The 20,589-nt window shown below is 37.2% G+C and overlaps 2 protein-coding genes across 8 annotated transcripts; one reads left to right on the top strand and one right to left on the bottom strand.

The window, feature by feature from the left end:
* Window positions 1-1,416: 1,416 nt before the first annotated feature.
* Window positions 1,417-8,476, top strand: LOC149020221 (uncharacterized). Of its 4 annotated transcripts, none has more exons than XM_089148322.1 (11): window positions 1,417-1,503; window positions 2,008-2,175; window positions 3,703-4,045; window positions 4,432-4,515; window positions 5,189-5,686; window positions 5,942-6,077; window positions 6,219-6,381; window positions 6,586-6,714; window positions 6,996-7,190; window positions 7,452-7,574; window positions 7,899-8,475. In XM_089148322.1, the coding sequence occupies exons 3-11, from the start codon at window positions 3,769-3,771 to the stop codon at window positions 8,010-8,012; spliced, it is 1,719 nt and encodes a 572-aa protein (XP_089004448.1). In that variant the 5' UTR covers window positions 1,417-1,503; window positions 2,008-2,175; window positions 3,703-3,768; the 3' UTR covers window positions 8,013-8,475. The 4 variants fall into 4 exon arrangements, with proteins under 4 accessions (XP_089004448.1, XP_089004446.1, XP_089004449.1 ...); XM_089148320.1 differs by lacking the exon at window positions 1,417-1,503 and adding an exon at window positions 1,510-1,704; XM_089148323.1 differs by lacking the exons at window positions 1,417-1,503; window positions 2,008-2,175 and adding an exon at window positions 2,202-2,497.
* Window positions 8,477-9,667: 1,191 nt separating this feature from the next.
* Window positions 9,668-19,207, bottom strand: LOC149020220 (protein IMPAIRED IN BABA-INDUCED STERILITY 1-like). 4 transcript variants are annotated; one of them, XM_089148317.1, is made up of 10 exons: window positions 18,048-19,207; window positions 16,470-16,579; window positions 16,295-16,376; window positions 15,428-15,745; window positions 14,347-14,574; window positions 13,968-14,065; window positions 12,697-12,802; window positions 11,941-12,582; window positions 11,554-11,686; window positions 9,668-9,742 (listed from the first exon to the last, which is right to left on the bottom strand). In XM_089148317.1, exons 1-10 carry the CDS (start codon window positions 18,405-18,407, stop codon window positions 9,723-9,725), a joined length of 2,097 nt encoding a protein of 698 aa, XP_089004443.1. In that variant the 5' UTR covers window positions 18,408-19,207; the 3' UTR covers window positions 9,668-9,722. The 4 variants fall into 4 exon arrangements, with proteins under 4 accessions (XP_089004443.1, XP_089004442.1, XP_089004444.1 ...); XM_089148316.1 differs by having other exon boundaries at window positions 16,295-16,579; XM_089148318.1 differs by lacking the exon at window positions 18,048-19,207 and adding an exon at window positions 17,016-18,039 and having other exon boundaries at window positions 16,295-16,579.
* Between the last annotated feature and the right edge of the window lie 1,382 nt (window positions 19,208-20,589).

Below are 20,589 nucleotides of genomic sequence, written 5' to 3'. Positions count from 1 at the left end.
TTTATCTCACTTCTTTCATCTTTCCCAATAGAAGAATTGAATTATAAATTAATGACTGCGTTTCTGTGTATTAAGTTCTCTTAATGATTTAACTTAATAATGATTAAGACTCACTACATAGAGTCCATGCAAAGCTCTCTCTTTCTTTCTTGTGTTTTGAAATGTTTGGTTTTTGAAGAGCAATCAACCGTAGAAGCTGCTCTGTTTTTTTTAATGCTATAACCCTACTGTAAGATAGAATAATATTTTTAATTAAAAAAATAGACCAATATTTTTGCTTTAATTAAAGTATCATCAAAGGCCATACAAAAAAAGTTTTGAAAAGTAGAAAGTGTTTTTTTAATAAACAATTCTCTTAATTTATGATAATAAATTTGATTATCATTCATCAATTTTGATTGGAAATATAAAATCAAATACCAAGAGGTGAGAATGATGTTAAACCTTATGAGACTATTGGTTTGATGAAATAAAATAAGGTGCGTAAAAAGGGACAAGACAATTGTATTATTTCTAATGAAATTTTGAGAGCTGAGTTTGTGTGGTTCATTGGGTAGGAGAATGAACAAACAAACTTTATTAAATTAGCGTCTCACTATTGATGTGGTACCCAATTTTTCCGTCTCGAGAAGTCTCATAATTTTGGACGATATTTTGTTCAAAAAAATATAAAATTAACTTGTGAGATCTACATATTCTATTTTTTTTTCTTCTATTTTTTGGTTGCTTCACCCTATTTCAATCCGGTTACACATTTTTAACTATTCTATCCCTTTTTCTACTGCAAAAGTGACTTGTGAATTCTAACATGAATAGAAAAAATAAGATATATGCTAAATCTTAGTAAATCACCCATATAATCCCCAGAAAGATATCAAAATCTCATTTTTTTTCTTCTCTCATAAGTAAATATTAAAATCTAATTAATTTGGACTACAAGTATGGTAGGGTTGCATAAGGACCCCACTTAAGGTCACTTTCCCTCATTAATTAATGTCAATAAAGCAATGCTGTCGGATGTTAATGGCATACCTACAAAAAAATACTAATGAAAGGCCAAATGGGTTTGGTATTGGTTTCCCTCTTTGTGACCTACAGTTGTAGGGTCTCTCTACACCCATGATTGATTGGATCACTTTTGTACTAATAATCTATCTGATTATAAATCCAAACACCAACTAATCCATCTTAATTAGTATGATTTAATCAAAAAATAAAATTGTATTATGGTTTCACATTGAGTTGGTTCGATGGTTTTAATCAAGAAAGCGAAATTAGACTGGTTTGAGAAATCCAAATTTGTGTTTTGGTTCAGCCGGTTGGTCTTTAAGGACAAGGAAGTTATATCGATCATGGAAAACTATTAAAAATGACACGTGGAAGGAAGAAAAGTCTCGTAAACGCTCGCGAAATATCGGGGAAAATAAGGGGAGAAGAAAATTAAAGATCACATCAGAAAATGTGTTTAAAAGGTAGAGATGGAAAGTCACTCCGACGTCGACGGTTCGGTTCTTTGTAATCTGTTTCGATTTTGATTATCGTTGTTATTGCCTTTGTTTGTTGCTCCTTCTCCACATTCTTTGTTGTTGTTGTTGCAGAAGATCGGAAACTACAATTTCCGTCCGATCTCTTCTGCAACAACGCCCTTTTCTTTCTACTTTTCGTCAATGCAATACTACAACGCATCTCTTTATTCAGTTTCAGGTCTGTTTCTTTCTTATATTTTATCTTTGATCCGTTATAAATTCATTAATGGAAAATTCAGAGTTTGTTTCTATTGGTAATCTCGTCGCTTTTTATCTGTTTCGTTTTTTCGTGTGTTTTGTTGCCAACCTTCAGGTGTTCTTCGTTTATCTGATTATTTTAACGTGCATTTTCTCTCCATTCGTCGTTTGTTCTTCCCCTGGTTCTGTCTATTTCTATGCTTGTCCTTCCGATCAAATTTTAGTTACATTTTCAAATTCAAGCATTTGACCTGTATTGTGTTAATATTTTCCTTACTTGCAGGTTGAAATGCAGAGCAACGATTCAGGACTTCCCCCACCAGATATTTCGTTTGAGGAAACTAGAGTTTTCCCACTACTATATTCCAGGAATGAATATTGGGTCGTGCACGCTTGGAATTTAATCTGAAATTGCCAACTGTCTCCTCTGAGATTATTCCGTTGACCGCCGGTAAAATTTAAAATCCAATCTTAAATTATGTTTCCCCCCGCCCCACTTTCATCTGGCTGTTAGGATTTAATTTGAGATATATTTATGACTTAGAAATTGGTTGTAAGATGATTTATTGATTAACAAAGACAACTACACATGTTGGCAGCTATTAAAGTAAAAAAATAAATTACTAAACATGCAGGCTCGAAGAACAGTATTTAGATTTAAGGATCGGGTGTGTTTGATTCCCGCTGTGCCAGGCTACCACGCCCCGGGTTTGCTTTACTGTTAGATTTTGTTGATCTGAAAGGATCCCACTTCGTTATTTTTATGCTTTAAGGTACAAGTCTTGGGCTTTCCGCAAAGCATTTTTTTCCCCATCCCCTGTTTTTCCTTTGGATTGTGGTGTGGTCGTTTGTGTTGAACTTGAAGAGTAGTTGGCGATCATCCTTCTTAAAATCCGCTTTTTTCTTGGTTTGTTCGCCACCACGTCAATAAGCAACTCATCGATCATAGCCCCTGGGGCCGTTTCTCTGTGTTTCACCAATACGCGAACCTGTTTTTCGTCTTAGGCACCCAATATTTTCATACACTGGCTTCCTTATGGGAAATCTGAACCACTGAGGAATGGCCATAGCTATAAAGGGCAAGAATTTCAGAAATCTCATTATGTACATTTGTTGGCTTGACAATTCAGGACAAATGTTAAGGTTTCAAAATCCATGCAAACCAAGTTTTACTGAGAAAGGAAGTTTTTGCCTTGTCCAGTATATACCTAACAGGCAATGACTGCAGTGTTATGGTATTGTAACGCTTAACATTGATGATTAATTATTTATCCTGTTAAATTCGATGCTATTCACTTTTCTGCCTTTATACTACTGTCAATCAAACTGTTTCTGTTGATTTGGAAGACCTTTAACTTAGCTTTGTCAGTTTTGATTCGCTAATTTTCTTCGGAAACTGCTTGAATTCTTCTGATCACGTAAGGACCCTGATGCCTTCCTAACTCTACTGGTAGAGAAAATTATGGTTCTCATCACCTGTAAAATGGATATTAGCCCATACTTGGAGCAAATAACAGGAATGGGGACTTATGTCCTACCTATTAGCTTGGAATTTTAATCATCAGACATTTTGAGGGCACTGATCTACAACACATTTTTCTGCCTGATTAAGGATTAATATTAATATATGGTCCACCAAATGTGTTAAGTTGGATTTTGTGCTTGGTTAAATTTTGCCTCCTAGCATCATCCCCGTCGGGGGGGGGGGGGGAATAGTGCCTTTTTGATTAGTTATTTGGTTAGGGATGTCAGCACAACTGAGTAAGTGGCTACCATTGTATAGGACTACCAACTTGTCCAGTCTGGCTTGATTGCTGCAATTACCTTCCTAAGAAATTTTGGTTTTCTTGCATTGTGGCAGATTGAATGCTTCTTTATTTTGGCATTTACAAGATTTTGATTTTGATCTTCTATGTTCTTATCTTGTGTAATAAATGGAAGGTCCCTTGTTTTTCTTATTTTGTGTTCTCCATCTCAGACCTTTTAAGACAAGTTGGCATCTCATGAAGGTTACGTCACTCATTATTTGAACTAAGAATTCATAATGGGTGGCTGTGTATCTGTACCAAATAAAAGAATTAGACCCAGGGGGAGGTACCGCCATAGATCCTGCAAATACCGAGGAAAGATTTCTGCTTGTGCAGATTTACCCAATAAAAGGAATAGTGATGGAGGAGATCATGTGAGAGATTTTTCTGTCAGAGAATTTGTTCATGTGGGTTTTGACAAGGGTGCAACAACCACATGTAGGAGATCTGAGGTTTCCAACTTGACATTCCATCACACCCAAGTGCAGTGGCATCAAAGTCTTGATGGGAACGGTAATTTTCTGATCTTTTGGTACATCGTACTTATCCATGATTTGAAAAAGTCTCTCTTTTTCTAATAGTTCCAATGGTTATTTATATTTAGGAGGGATTATATTGTGCTGATTTAAATCTTTAGATTGCTAGCCTTTATCTCAACCATCCTGTGCTTAGGAAATGAAGATGTGGCTCTCTGCTTCATGTGTTTGTTTGTATTTCCTTGTCTACTGATAATGAATGTAAAATTTATACTATTTGTTTCCACACTAGAGTAGTTAAATTTTCATGCTCATGCTTCTAGTTTCATAACATGCCACTGAGGGGGGGAGGTTATTATGTTCTCCCAGCTCAAAGTGGTGCCTTTGATGTGTAGGACTCATTTTAGGAGTATGTGTTTGCAGTAATATGCCAAGAAGATGCATGGTATGATTCTGTCAGTATTCTTGAATCAGACTCTGATGATGACTTCATTAGTGTACATGAAGGTAAGAGAATTACTCTCTCTCTCTCTCTCTCTCTCTTTCTCTTTCTGTCATTTCAAGTTTACCAGAACAAAATCATAGATACCTGTTGCTGAAGACTATTAAGGATCATCAATCTATGTCAAAACCATACACACCCTCAATGCTCCGTGTTGGATACCTTATGATATAATAAAAGTTCCATTGGATGTTCCTATTATCTTAACACTTTGTATCTTGCATGTTGTGAACTTTCAGAAAATATGCAAATTGGTTCACATACAGTAAAACATATCTTGTACAGTTGGATTGGCAACAGGGGGCAGGCTTTGCCAACTACTGTACCTTACCCTCTTAATATTGCTCAGTCCTAACTGAACTGCCTCATGAACATGCATGGGGCTTTATTGATATTATGAGATAATGAGGGCATGGCTTCACAATTTTTCAGAACTGACATCTGGATCTAGCCTGGTGAGGTCATATCATAACCTAACCATAGGGGGCAAGACTGGGCAGTGCTACGGTCTAATCCACCGCATTGCCATTCCTAGTTTTGGATGTCATTTTGTTTGTGAGGTGTTCACTGCTATCCTCCTGCCCGTTGCTGTCCATCATGCTACTGATACTAAGCTAAATTCTAGCTCTCTCTTTATAACTAAAATAAATGATTTTATTGTTCTTTCTTTCTCAACAGATTGTTTCCCTCCAGTGGGAAACACAGTTGGGAATATCTCAAATGCCCAAGTGCTTCAGTATGAGGCTGCATCATGTTATGTTGATACTGGGTGTAAATATGAGGGATTCTACGAACGTTACCTGAAAATAGATGCAGCTAAAACTGTGAGCAAAGAGGAATACAATGAAGCAGATCGATTTGCAGTTGTAAGTACCCAAGGTTATGAGCTTTCTTACTTAGGGAAGGCCAATGGTGTCTGTACAAAGAGAAATATAGTACTAGGTGATCCTTGTGTAAGTTTTAATGGTCTCAAGGAGGATAAACAAGATTATGAAGAAAAAATTCAAGAAGGCGCGTTGAAGTCTCGTCTACCTCTGTTGATTACCAGTGTCAGCTTCAATAACAAGAATCAACCTCCATTAAGTCCAGGCCCACAATCTCAAAGGAAGAAGTCGGCAGTTGTCAAGCTTTCATTTAAGAGGAGATCCTATGATGGAGATGAGATGAGTAAATTCTGTAAGTACTATCAAAGTCTTACAAACTGTCTAAACGTAAAAGGCTTCTATATTTTTTCTACATAGAAATATGAATATGAAGGCAAACTATTAAAAGAAATGAAAATGAGAAAACCAATCTCTTGAAATCTGCTTTTAATTGGAACTGCTATGCTTGTAAGTTTAATGTCAAAGTTTGATCTTCTCAAATTTTAAGAATACTAGACGTTTAATTTATTATTTTTTAATGATATTGGAAAGCATTTGTTATTTGCAGGTTCCTCAAAGAGACTCTTGTATCGTCCCAGAGCAGGCCTTTTGGTTCCATGTTCAATGGGAGAGAAGCCAATGCCAGGATGCTGGTCTTCTATCTCACCTTCAGTCTTTAAGCTTCGTGGAGAAAACTATTTCAAGTATGTTTTTTGATATGCTTCATTTATCTACATCTCAAGCATCAAAACGGTTGCAATTAAGTACTGGTGGTTCTGTTTGGTTATGGTTCCCTACTTGCAGAAGGACATAACCTTCTGAACCTTTGACATTATGTGATGCAGAGATAAACGGAAATCCCCAGCTTCTGACGTTAGTCCTTATATCCCAATTGGTGTTGATTTATTTGTGTGCTCAAGAAAGATAAATCACATTGCCCAGCATCTTGAGCTCCCCTTAGTGAAAGCACATGAGAAAGTACCGTCACTCCTTATCATTAATATTCAGGTACCATGTAGTTGTCATTATATTGTTACTCTCTCATGTCATCATCACTATACATTTATTGGGGGTGAACACATAGTTAGCATTCAATTTTTTCAATAACCTTACCTTATCTGTTTGGGGATGCTAGCAATCTGGACGCACATTCAACATGGAATGTCCTACATCCTGATTGTTTCTTATGATATATTCTTCTTTTTTGGACAGATACCTACTTATCCTGCTGCCATGTTTCTTGGCGATAGTGATGGAGAAGGGATGAGCCTTGTGTTATATTTTAAAGTTTCAGAGAACTTTGACAAAGAAATTTCACCTCATTTTCAGAATTGCATCAAGGTAACATTTCTTGTTCTTTGCAGTTTTGCTCTACTGGAATTGTACATTCTGCTGTTGAAACCAATCTGTCTCACTCAGAGAGTAACTTAAATTCAAATGGAAATTCCCTGAGATTACATAATTTGTTTGGATTGAGTTATTAACTGTAATCACAACTTTGAAGTGGAAAAGAAAACTACTATTGCCTATCTGGGATTTCCATTCAGCCTTTTTGGATATCCTTACTGCTTTGTTTCAGTTAATATCATTTTATCTAATTGATAATATCTGTTTTGCTACAGAGATTTGTCGATGATGAAATGGAAAAGGTTAAAGGGTTCCACAAGGAATCTACAGTTCCTTTTAGAGAAAGACTAAAAATCATGGCTGGATTGGTTAACCCAGAGGACCTTCACTTAGGTTCTACTGAGAGGAAGCTCTTACAGGCTTACAATGAAAAGCCGGTCTTGTCTCGTCCTCAACACGATTTCTACAGGGTATATAGTAAACTCTGTTTTTCTCCTCGTGCTAATATCAAGATGATAAATATTCTAGAAAAACTGAAAGATGAATGAATAAATGAATAGAAGTGTTGTTGACAATCTGAATGGGGTAAGTGATACACGGTTTATTTCCTCAATCTCTACCACATAATAATATGCTAGTATGTCATTATGTAACCTTCTCACTCATGTCCTTAGTGTGGAGTGTGGTTGACTAGTAAAATTAGTTCTGAACCTGCACCTATCTTGATGCAGGGTTCCAATTACTTCGAGGTAGACCTGGATATACACCGATTCAGCTACATATCAAGGAAAGGTCTTGAAGCATTTAGAGAACGTTTGAAGGAAGGGGTAGTTGACCTGGGTTTAACTATTCAGGTACAGTTTCTACATTCTGAAGTTTGTTCATTGTTGAGCAATTTACGCTTGAATTGAAGTACTTGGATTCCAAAATGAAGCTGAATGAGGTGTTGGTTAATTTATTTTCTTCCTCATTTGTTCTTTCGAGTTTTCCTCCAACTTTTTCCTGTTGATTTTTGAGAGTTCTAATATTTTCCTTCCCCTGTTCATATATCTTATATTTTCCTGTTAATATTTTTGGTCTAGTTTCAGCTTAATCCAAGTCGAGCAATCTTCTTACTTTCCAGTACTTTTAAGTAGATTTGCTGACTCTGTTTAACACTAACCCAATTACACTGACAGGCCCAGAAACCTGAGGAACTGCCGGAGCAAGCCCTGTGCTGTGTTAGATTAAACAAAATTGACTTTGTAAATCATGGACAGATACCTACCATTATGACAGTTGAAGACGACTAATTTTGGAGGGTGAGATGCTGGGGCGCGCATTAGAAGCCATAGGATAGTGTTGAAGAAAGACCACCTCGGCAAACATTTGCACTTGTACTTCCAGCCTACTAGAATTGGGAGGATATAAAAACATGTGGGTTGGAGAGTGAGGGTGAACAGGAGGAAGAAAGAAAAAGAAATTATTGATGAACTGAGGAGATGAGTTTGTTTGTTTATAATCTTGTATCAATTAATTTTTCCTTAATAATCTTGAAGTAATTGTTGTTGTTGTTAACATCTACTTGAATTATTGTGATTGTGATTCCCTACTACTTTATAATAAACCTACCTATTTATGTATGTTCCTATACTTGAGAGGAAGAATACCCAAGTGGAGAGAGCTGAGAATGCTGTAGAGTATCTCTTCTGACTCTTCCCCCTGCTTAACTGCATACTTTTGATATCAGATGCTAAAAAGAAAATCCATACAGGCTTTTAGTTGGACCTGGGTTTATTCTCCTGACCATTCAAGCAAACCTAGCGTATGAGTGTAAGTGTAACTCAGAACAATTAATCCATTCAAGCTAACCTAGCGTATCAGTTTTTGCTTACATGATTTCTGAACGTTTTACCCCTTCAGGTTTGCTGCAAACCCCATGTTTGGTTTTAACGAAGTTTATCCAAGTAATGATTCCCACGTTTGTTTCAAAGAATAATCAACATTTTAGTCGTAGGAAGATATTTCAATATTTATTTTATATGAAAAATCAAAGATTTCCAACAAATCAAATTTTAATTAGAAACAAACATATGCAGTTGTGAAAACGCCAGCTTTCAAGATCTCCTTGCTGTCCCATAAATCAAATTATAAATTACCCAATAAACAGATTTATTCTTGTTACCTTATAATTTGCTATGGCTGGTAACAAATGACGGATCTGTGTGCCAAAAAACCCAAAAGAGCAACCAGTTTATTTGGCAAAACAATGAAATCATTTGTATCAGAAGACTCAAAGATATTATAGTCTGCTCAAATATGATCTTTAACTGGTTAAGAAATTTGAAGACGTTAGGGTTTGTGGGTCCTGGAATAGAGCAAAGTTGTGAGATAGGGTACCAAGGAGAAGGACCTGCAAAACCTAATCTACTGATTGGGTTTCTTCTAACATTGAGAATTAATACTACAGTTTCAGACCTGGATTCCACGGCATCCGACCTAATATGGAAATCAGATTTTGAGCCTTTAGATGATCATTATAAGCATAACAGAACATGGTATCATATATTCATTCGATTGAATTGAAATTATCCTCAAAATTATACAGTGTACTGGGATGAGGTTACTTGCAAGGCTTATACATTTTACATAAACCAGAATCCCTCCCATTCCAAGTATAAACTTGACCTGACCCTTTCTGGAAAACAAAATAGAAAATTCACATTGGCCAAGATATGTTACTTTCTGACCACTGCCTCATCCTCTACTTAAAACTCTGATTTCGGACATGGTTATGAGTCATCTTCACTGCATTTGAGCACCCCCCCTGTGGGCGAGAAGTTATGTGATTACCTGTTTCCTTGGGTCTGATCCCCTGAAACTGATGGTTTCACAATCGAGCTTGTTGATGATGAGCAGCCCACTTAAAACTGGAGGCGTCACGGTATCAGCATTCTTTTTTCCTCAGTTTTATATTACATTATTCTGGCTTCTTGCAGAACGCTTCGAATAATACTCACAAGCTACTTTCCATGTTTTTTCCCTGCCATTGGAAACTCATTAGTATAAGCACCCAAACTAAGGCATTGACAAATTTTGAAGTTGAGAATCTTCAACTTGTAAAGCCCCAAAGAATGGTAGATGTTTATAGAGCTATATCAAAAAAGAAAGGTGCTCTTTTGGAGAAATCGTCACTCCCTAAACAGAACAAAGTAGGTTTTGCTGAAAAAACAGTGCCAAAATCATGGATTCCCTTTTTTTTGGCAATATATTGATCAAAGTAATGCTAACCACAGGCACCTAAAGGGTTAAGCACCTGATTTATGGCAGTGTAGTCTTCCACCTTTCACACACAAACACCAGCCTCTTGTGCACACAAATTAGGACTCTTGGAATTAAAGAATAACTTCAGCTAAACAGAGTAGTACACCAATTTCAGAACTTGAAGGGAAACACTGATATGGCTACAAGAGCCCAGTACTCTCCCTGCAAGTTTCCTTGCCCAAACCCAATACAACTCTAAGGTATCCCCCTCTCCCTTTTCCTTTCTACATAACAAACAACAAACTTAACTAACTGATGACTGACGATGCAAATGACTGACTCCCTAACTTGCACCTCCACTGCTTCACACGTTTGCTGCAAGCCCAGCTTCATTGACTGGTCCCCTGCCCCTGTTTTGGGTCCTTTCTGGTATAGACTCACTGGTCCCACCACTTCATTTGGATGTGGTCTAGTATAAAGTGGCATTGTTCGAAATCAACCACAAACAGGGATGTGGCTGAGATGGGTTGACACCAGGGATTTTTGGAATAAATGCAATATGTGACGGGCTGGTCAAAACTGGTAGAAATCATCTAAGTTGGTTGAGAATACTGAAATTGAGATGGTTGACAATGGTTAAAATTAGGGGTGTAAATGGATAACCGAAATCCGCTTCCGAATTCGCATCCGCATTCGTTTAGGGGTATCCGAATCCATCCGATTATTAATAGGATGCAGATATGGTATACCCCTTTCTTACCGATTATTATCCGTCCGATAAAATTATCCGATTTAAGTTACTTATTTAGATTTATTATTCTTATTTTTATAAATTTTACCTATGATATGTGACTATTTTTCTAGATTTTCTACTAAAATAGCTACAAAAAGTTGTTAAATTCTTAAATTTCAAACCTAGCCCTCACAAATAAAAAGGTAAAGATGCAAACAAGTGGCTGAAAACTTGTATTCAATCTATATGCATGCCCATTTAGAAGAATCTACTTAAGAAAATAACTATCCGATTATCATCCGAATCCGACAGAATCCGTCCGAAATCCGATAGGATATTATCCGAATCCATCCGAATATAATAGGATGCGGATATGGATATACCACTATCCGATCCAAATCCAGTCCGTTTACACCCCCCTAGTTAAAATTGAACATGACTTAGTATTTATTAGTCAAAACTACCGAAAATTTTGAATTATTGTTGAAACTTGTCAAAACCACATTTTATCGAGTATAAAACAATCCTGTCGTGGCTTCTTGAGAAACCAAGATATTTCCCAAATTTAGACTCCACAGACAATTTTTCTATTCTTAGAAGACATGGACTGTACAGGCTCATGCGATTAGCACTAATTAGCATGCTAAAGAGAAAAATGCTGTCTAGATGATACTCAAAACTGGTATCAAGGACCTGAAGTTTGCAAATCAACTGATCAACTCTAGGATGAATGTACGTGGTAGATCTGTGGGGCCCAAGGACCAGAGAAGGAAAAAGCTGGACTTTAGAGCCTAAGGCTTGTACATGTATCAGCATACACCAGAAAAGTTAGAACTTTATATTGAAGTTATCTTTACCTCTTTGGAACCATGACCTGCGGACTGCTTGGCGGATTTGGCGCTCATGTCGTTCTAAGAGTTCTTCAACTCTATGCGATTGAGACAACAAGGGTCCAGAGAACTCAATCCTGTCACCTTGATCCTGAATGCCCTGAAATTTTAGATAAGAAAAGTAAGGAAAATAAAGAATCAAACATTTAAACTTAGACTTCAGAAGTTTTTCAACATCGTAGTATGATTGAAACATTTGAAACTTATTCATTTATAGTTACAAGACCTGGAAGAACCACTAATGAATTTATCTACATGCAGAACCTGACTAACCTAACCGAGCTGATTGACCAAGTTCAAGTGGATTTTTGCGTAATTCAACATTGATTTGCAAAGTTGGAATGTTAGGCTTACCAGATTCTTTTTCTTATTGGGCAATTCTTTCTTTTGATAAAGTGCAGCTGATAGTTCCTGAGAATGGTAATCATATGCATCAAAAGAATCTGGACGCTCAAACTGGCTCCACTGTTTCCGCAATGCATGTATGTTCATATCGTGTGAATCATGACCTTTAGAATCTGTGCCATCGCCATACGATACATCTCCATTCCCTTGCCTTCTTGAGTCTGGAGTGTTTTTCAGGCCACTTGATGGTTCTAATGCACTTGCAACTTGACTTTTTGAACTAGACCTACTGTGAGATTTTGTTGACATGGCATCCTCCTTCCGTCTTTTTGCCCATGCAAAGCCACTCGATCCAGTCACATTTATTGCACCCAAGAAAGTAACATCTCCTTGAGATGCATTCTTTACGTGGGAGGGCTCTTGTGCCATATTTATTGATGGTCTTGAAGGGTCTGCACATAATCTAGTATCTTTGTGTAGTGGGCCCGAGAAAGGAACATCCCCTTGAGATGCATTCTTAATATGGGAAGGCTCTTGTAAAGAACATATTGGGAGTTTTGCAGGATCTGCACTAGCAACTTTATCTTGCTTAGGCATACGTGCAACATCTCCATTAATTTTATCAGCACCTAGAGTATTTTCTTGCAGCACCTGTGAAAGATAGGAGTCAGGCTTATGAATAAGAAAGAAAATCATAAGAAAGAAAATCATGTATAGTTTCTCCCAAGGGGTAGAGAAGGGAGAGAGAGAGAGAGAGAGAGCGACCTGTGCAGCTGCCAACTTATTTACATTTGTTTCTTGCAAAGCTTTGCACGCTTTTCCTGATCTTCTTGTTGCTTCACATCCACGTCCTCTTCCACCAGCCTTTTTCCTGAAAAAAAAGCTAGTAACTCAATACTACAGATTTTTTTTGACTGAATAACTAGAACATATAGAAAACGATTTTGCATCCAACAAAACAGTCAGATGATAATGATGGGCTTAAAATTAATTAGGATTGAATGACAACTTGAGTTTTCATCATTCCTTTTTGCCCGGAAAACATGTTCATAAACAGGTCTCCTGATTCAAGCATAACATGTACATTATTTGGAAAAGAATTTAGTGCTTAATAGCCCATATAGAGAAAACAATGAAGCAATACAGTGAATCAAATAGAAAAGAGGCCTTGCCACTAGTACAAGCAACAGCATTGAATGCCAGGTCCACAATTTAACAAATTTCATGCTTGATTTATATTCATGATTTGCTGATTGGGTAAAATAACCTTAGGAGAAGTGGTGAGAAAAGACATGCATGACAGTATGACCTCGAATAGAGCTGATTGGAAGGCAAGGATCCAAATACCTGACTCCATTAATTCAGATAGGGCTGAGTTGTTGTATTTGCTGACTGGGTAGAGGCTTCAGTCACCTAAATTAATTCCACGATATTTGTGAAGTTTGAAAGGTCAAATTTGGTTCACAAGGCAATTTATTAAATTCATTAAATTGGTCAGGACATGCGACTTGTGGATTTAATTAAATTACTGTGTCCATTTTATTCATGATAAAGATAAAGAGTAGCACTAGCTCCTTGTATGGCTAGTACACTTAGGTTCAGTACCACAAAAAATAATAAAAATAACTGATATGATTGGCTTGATTCACCCCAGCTTGTGAATTTCATTCCAATGAATCTGGAATTTGAGGCGAGCCAATCTCTAGTAAATAGATAGGTGCGGTGAATTGGTTGACAATAACATGACTTGATGAGTCTAACATGCCATAAGAATTAAAAACACTTCGATTACAAGTTTGACAAAATGTACATAATGTGAACTTCTGATGTCACCTGAGGAAAACCAGTCTTGATTTAATGTAGAACCTAACCTTGAGAATGGACTCATACCACTGAAACTGAGTCAATCTAGAATGGGTACAGCTTGACTGACTTTTAAGTTTTAATATGGTTATTCAACCTTGGGATGAATCATAATTGAGCAGAATCCAAATAATTACAAAAGGAAAACTGAAACATAGAGAAAAGCAATGTACCTTCGTGCCTCCTCACGAATTTTGGCATCAATCTCTTTGTTCGGTGGATATTTTGGCAAGCTTGAAGGGTCACACGCATAAGGCTTTGTTGTGAAATACTGAGGACGATTACAAAAAGATGTCTAATCAGAAAAGCAATCTCTCAAGTGGCAGACTAGGTCTTCACATCAGGATACATTTTGAAGGCTAAAAGGAGGACGGTGACATCAAGAGAGTGGTCACAATTCCATACACCAAAAGTTACATTCACAAAATTGTTTTATAATGATGCAACGTATGGTTCAGTCTCACAAGTTCTTAGAATGTTCTATCACTAAATGGAAGACTGCAACTCAGAAAACCACAGAATAGTATATAAACAGCTATCAGTTTTTGTTACCTCGGATGCAAGAGCAGAGGAGGCAGTACCCCGCTTATATGGTTCAACAGAAAGAAGAGTTTCTATCAGATTAAAAGCAGTTGTGGGAAATTCTTTAAGGGTCTCCCAGAGACAGCTTTCATAAGGATGCTGGGGTTTAAATATGGTTGCATGGGGAAGTTTAGACTTTTTCCAATACTCATCAGGTGGAGAACCACAGAGCTTGAATATTTTGTGCAATTGTTCAACCTGGACACGAAAAACGAATCCATTATAAATGCAACAACACCAGAGAAAAACAAAAAAATGATTTGAAAAATGTAAAAATCATTTTCTTTTCTGATGACTGAAGTTATATGAAAATGGCATTATATTGCATTATACTTCTAATCTGAAGGTAAGGATGCCTTTCCCTCCAAACAGACATTACATGCGCATTCTTTCTCAAAATTAAAATGAAAAAAAGATGTTCACACTACAATGCAGTTCCAAAAATATCCACTGCCCTTTCCTCACTCTATATAAGGATAAAGTATAAGAAAAGTGTAAAGTCATTTTACCAGTCTGTTATCTTAAACTGAAAGGTCTAATTAGAAATCATAGAATCCAATGAAACAAGTTATCTTTTGAGTGATTTTCTTCTTAAATCAAACAATATTGCAACTTGTAAATTATTGTCAGTCGTCACATCAGTGGATAACCTTAATATGACCTGATATGCCTACTAAACTAAATGAAGAGTCACGTTCCTACAGGACAGCAAGATAACTTCACAAGTTCCATATTGAAGCAATCCAATTCCTCAAAGCACCATAATGACAATTAAACAGATCACACTGAGACCCAGAAGATCAAAGATTAACCGGATCAGGCACATCTTACAGTGACCTTAGATTGTCAGTTCTAAGTTACATCTCTTCATGAAAATCCCTTCTGTGGAAGAACCAATTTGCCAATGGATCAATTTTTTAAAAAAAAAACTATATTTAATTGCTTTGTTCTTAGCCCATTTCTGTCTCCATCCACTTAAAATGACTGAACACAGCAATATTGTTGAAAACAAGTCATATATGAAAATTTTATACAATAACAACATGCTCACCTCAGTCCTTCCCTGAAGGATAGGCCTCCCAAAAAGAAGTTCTGCAAACACACAACCGACACTCCATAGATCCACAGATGCTCCATAATCAGTGGATCCAAGCAAAAGTTCTGGAGGACGGTACCACAGTGTCACAACTCGGCTGGTTAGCGGTTGATTGTGTCCTGAGTTACAGAAGTTTGCAAGGCCAAAATCGGCTATCTTCACAATTCCTTCATTATTGACAAGAATATTGGACCCCTTTATATCCCGATGCATTATCCCACGTGAGTGGCAGTGCTCCAGTCCTGATAATAACTGCTGCATATAGCACTTCACCTAGAGAATATAAACAAATCAATTTTTAATGAAAACGAATATAGAAAAGCTAAATGAGACATGTTATGTACACTATATTATTAAATACCAATTCCAAATTCTACACAGCATAGTTGTCACGGCGGCTAGGCAACAAGGCATCCCGGGGGAGGGCCAGTGTAAAGAATCAAGGCAACACTCAACAAGGCGCTTAGGGGTCACCTAGGTGACACTAGAATACATAGAACCACCACAACACCAGGATGCCTAGGCGACACCTAGACAATTATGATACACAACACTCAACGGTCCCACAACTATCCAACAAGGTATGACCTCAGGGTAATGCCATGAAAACGTTGGCATCAATGATAATTGCTGCAGAATCAGCATGATGCTTTATCTGACAGTGGCCTATTGGTTCAAGGATTAATACATGTGAGTGTGTAAGAAAACTGGCCCTTAGAAACCAAAGAGCTAAACATCCTGATCCTAAGCAACCATACTATTCTGAGACCTAATAAATATAAATAGAAATGGTGCTACTGCACAGAAACAGTACCAACAAACCTGGGGTTCGCTGAACTTGATATCAGAACAAGAAGAAAGTCCTGCCAGATCATGCTCCATATACTCAAATACTAGGAATATACTGCAAGATAATCTGGATGTGATTAACCCTTCCAATTTCACAATGTTTGGATGGTCCAGTCTGCGAAGAATCAATATTTCTCGTGCCATAAACCTTACACTCTCAGGCTCAAAATTGTCAAATCGCACCTTCTTCAGAGCAACTATCTTCCCCGTGTTCAGGTCACGTGCTCGGAAAACACTACTGTATGTTCCTTGCCCGATCTACAAATGCAAGATGTTCAGAATAGTTACTTAGAATGTAGAAGACATTTTTAATATGTTTATTTAAGTAACGGACATTTTTTCTCCTGTAGAAATACGAAAGGAAATATTGTGCAGAAATAAAAAAGAATACAGAATAGGGAAAATTCACACAACAGCATCTCTGGTAAAAATATTTGGGTGAGCAGCTGAAGCTTTTATGCAGAATGCATCTTGTTTTCACCAGGTAGGTGAATTAAGAATTTGTAATCTTACATCGTTCAGCCTCTTGTCTTATCCTCAAAAGTTCTTCAATAGAAGGTAACACAATCATTTTCTATGGACATTGCCAAGTTTTAAATGATATAATGATAAGCCACCTTCAACTTATTTTGAAAACCCTTTTTGAAGATAAGACAACCAAGACAAGCAAGGTAAACATCTTCTCGTAACCAACCTTGCAACAAGGTTTTTCAATATATAGGAGAAAAAAAACTGTGTCTGGAGTTGTGGCCTACAGTGACACTTTGCTGTGTTTATCTTTCTTCTCCTGAAATGAAGGGGCAGAGATGTCTTTTTGTATAGGGAAGAGATAGATAAACTCATGGAGCTAGCATAGGCCACACACCCTGTTAGGAAAAAGGAACACAGTATTACTCTAGCGCTTATAATGATGACGTCCAAAACCAAAATACTTATTCCATATAATTACTAAAAAGCTAACGGATAAAGACAATCTCCCAAATGTCCAAGGATTTTACTCAACTTCTGATTATCTTTAAGGTACTAGATTTACTTACCTCATGACAGCTTACCAACGCTCTGTTTCTTCATTAAATTGGGAAATTCACTTAAAGAAGTAAGAGAACAACTAAACCAAAAAAATAACTCCAGTTTTTGTTATAGGCTCATAAACAGAGGATGCAATGTAATATCAATTAAACCAAAAACAATTGTACAAAGATAAAAGCTGGTAGAGTGAGAAGCAAATACCATCCATTGAGCAGCTGTATTGTTACATTAGCTTTAACAAGAGTTGGTGAGTAGTAAGTTACACTATTGAATACACAGTTGAAATAATCTGAATCCCATAATGTCCAATAACTGCTATGTGAAGGCTGAACCTCTAAAATCTTATCTCCAGATAATAAGCATGTCTATCATCATTATATGATAGATCGCACTACAGAAAGGTATTGGACATGCAACCTGTTAAAAATTCACTCCCAAAGAGAAAATGACAAGCAAAACTTCATTCTGTATGACCGAGATACATAAAATGACATATTCATGGACTTCTTCAAGAAAAATCTATTAAAAAAAAGAAGAAAGAAAGAGATGAATCGCAGAAACCTGTAAGATTATTTATCTTAATCTTGCTCCAGGAAGTATTATCTTTTAAAAATCTCTAAAAATCCAATACATCCTCAGAAACATCTACCTGCATTCCCTTAATTAGGTGTAGAGAGAGTAACGAAAATGAATTTACCTTCTCCAACTTCTCGAAAGAATCACCACTAAGGGGTACCCATCCTTGAATGGCTTCACCAGCAACGGCGCTAAGCCAAGCAGGCCAACCAGCTGCAACTTGTTCTCCTTCCACATACTTCTGCAAGTTCCCCAACCTCAAGCTGAAGGAAGATTCCCCACCTATGGAGCTTCCTCTCCTCGACTCGCCTAACTCACCAACGCTACCATCCCTAGAGTCAACCTTCTTCTTCTCGAACTCTAATCCGCCTCGGTTGCGCTGAGAAGAACCCAATTTCCCAGACGCATTATCTCTTAACGCCCCAGAGTAATCGAAAGCAGGCGTAACCGAGACTGCCTGCTTCGACTTAACGCACCCCATCAATGAGGCACACTATGGAACACTCGACCGAAATGGGTCATTGGAGAGGGTTCTTACCTCAAACTAACCCAAATGGAAGTTGCAGAACCAGACGACGATATTAGGGGGAAAAGAGAAAAGCGGCTTAAACCCTAAGTACAAGTGGAAAAAGAAGGAATTTCCTTTTACTTTTTGCTTCGGAGAACAGCCTCGCTGTCGATTTTCTATTCTTCCACTTTCTCTCCTGTATCTTTCTCTTTCTAAGCTCTCTTGTTAGCGGAATTCGCGGAAGATTGGAATGCAAAGAAGCCTAATGATCATAACAAACAGAGCGAAATCAACGCCAGTGGAAGTCGTGGGACCGAATCGCTCAACCCTGTAAAGACCCCGCAAGGAAACGAACGAAAAGAGAAGAGACTGTAAATGTAGCCGTTGTGACTGATGATTTATTGCGCAAATTTGCATATTAAATGTAGCCGTTGTGACTGATGATTTCTTGCGCAAATTTGCATATAAATCATATTTCGAAAGAAAGAAGAAGAATGTGTCTGATTGACAATTGACAATTGGGTTCAGTTCTGAATCAAAATAAGAATCTTTGGTTCCCAATGAGCTAACAAAAATATTAACCAACAGTATGGGTGTTAGAGAGATGACGAAGACTGAAAATGGTAAAAGAAACAGTGATTGACTGAAAAAGAGGAAGAGAGAGAAAGAGAAAGCACAAGTCAAAAAAGAAAAGGTGGAGTTATTAAAGAAAACTGGCAAAGAGACAAAGTGGGAACAGAGTAATCGAATTGGAAGGAAAGCCATCAAAGTGCAGTTCAGCTTTCCACGCCTCTCTTCCTTTGGCATCACATATTGCCCTTCTGGCCTTGTCTAGCTTAGGACCCATTCATCATTCATCCCTCCTCTCTCCCCCTTTTTTTTTTCCCTGGCTTCTCCATATAATTACAGTTTTCCACATCTCACTTACATTTATTTTCCATGTAAATCCATTTTTTCTGATACAAAATTTTATATTGAGACATGATTGAGAAAACAGAAACATGGGTAGCAGCCAAATTTGATCCTCTTTTCATGTCTATAGCAGCACCAGCAAGTTTTACCTCTCTCTATCTACTTCTCTCAATATCTTCTTTGTGTAAAAAACAGATATTTTCCTGTATCTAATTTCATTTTTTTAGTAAACCAAACCCATGATGCAGTTTCAGTAGAAGTTATTTTAGTATTTGAGAAGATACCCACGTTCATATAAAATACAAATCTGGTTATGGATTTGAATGGTCAAAAGAATCAGATCTTGATCCCGTACCATCTGATGCCAATCACTCAAATGGTGTCATATCTTAAAATATAATCCAGTTGTCACTGATTTACATGAGAAGTTAGTGTAATGCTTCTATTTTACAGTAAACCATCTGTGAATAGAGAAGATAAGACTTTTCCTTTTTTTTGGTATAGAAGATAAGACTCTTTTTTCCAACCAAATCCAATAATGCCACCTAATGGATTCACATTATAAATATATCATTTCTCTATTAAAAAGTGCTGGGGGGAGAAGATAAAGAAGAGAGGGGTCAACAAAACAATCAAAGGAGTGGGCAGCAATGATTGTCCTCCCAACAACTTCAATATAAGCAGCACTAAAAAGGCTTGCAGATATCTTTATTAAAAAGTGATAAAAGAAGAAAGCTTGATCAATCGAGTTTAGCGAAGGAACAGAGCATATTTTACTGTGGATGAGAAAACGACAATCAAACAACCCATCTTTGGTTCACGGGCAAGAATCCCAAAGGGAATGGAGCTCTTCAAATCCTTGACATGAGCTACCACTATAGAAGCATAGGTTTTGTCTTTAAGAAAACAATAGTTTAAGGATTAGTGAGAGTGAAGTAGTTAATTAACTGTAGAAAGATTGATTAACATAAGATTAAACATGGAACCTCCACCGTTACTTTTTCCATGGTTGGGTTTGGTCTATGAAGTTACCCTTTTCTTGGGCTTGAACCAGGAAATAAGGAAAAGAAGACAAGACTAACTTGTCTCTCAAGTCTGAAGCTAATCAAAAGAAGAAGAATTCTTTTTGTCATTAGTGAGGGGCTCTAGAGGTCTCTTTCAGATTTTATGGAGCAATCAAAGCACAATTCCTGGATGTTGAGACAAACTGGACACACCCACTCCGGCCTCTGATTTTGCTTGG

Source organism: Hakea prostrata, chromosome 3 (genome assembly GCF_041222555.1).
Source record: "Hakea prostrata isolate BN-2017 chromosome 3, UWA_Hpros_2, whole genome shotgun sequence".
Lineage (NCBI taxonomy): Eukaryota > Viridiplantae > Streptophyta > Magnoliopsida > Proteales > Proteaceae > Hakea > Hakea prostrata.
This window is presented reverse-complemented; position numbering and strand designations above follow the sequence as displayed.

What these genes read in the sequence shown, in the direction of transcription:
- LOC149020221 (XM_089148324.1), top strand. Translation starts at nt 3,769, where the DNA reads ATGGGTGGCTGTGTATCTGTACCAAATAAAAGAATTAGACCCAGGGGG. An exon ending in AGATGAGATGAGTAAATTCT is followed by an intron (nt 5,687 to 5,941) that starts GTAAGTACTATC and finishes TGTTATTTGCAG; the next exon opens with GTTCCTCAAAGAGACTCTTG. An exon ending in ATTTTCAGAATTGCATCAAG is followed by an intron (nt 6,715 to 6,995) that starts GTAACATTTCTT and finishes GTTTTGCTACAG; the next exon opens with AGATTTGTCGATGATGAAAT.
- LOC149020220 (XM_089148316.1), bottom strand. Translation starts at nt 18,407, where the DNA reads ATGGGGTGCGTTAAGTCGAAGCAGGCAGTCTCGGTTACGCCTGCTTTC. An exon ending in TCAAGTTCAGCGAACCCCAG is followed by an intron (nt 15,746 to 16,294) that starts GTTTGTTGGTAC and finishes TATATTCTCTAG; the next exon opens with GTGAAGTGCTATATGCAGCA. An exon ending in CAGGTCATGGTTCCAAAGAG is followed by an intron (nt 9,743 to 11,553) that starts GTAAAGATAACT and finishes TTCCAATGGCAG; the next exon opens with GGAAAAAACATGGAAAGTAG.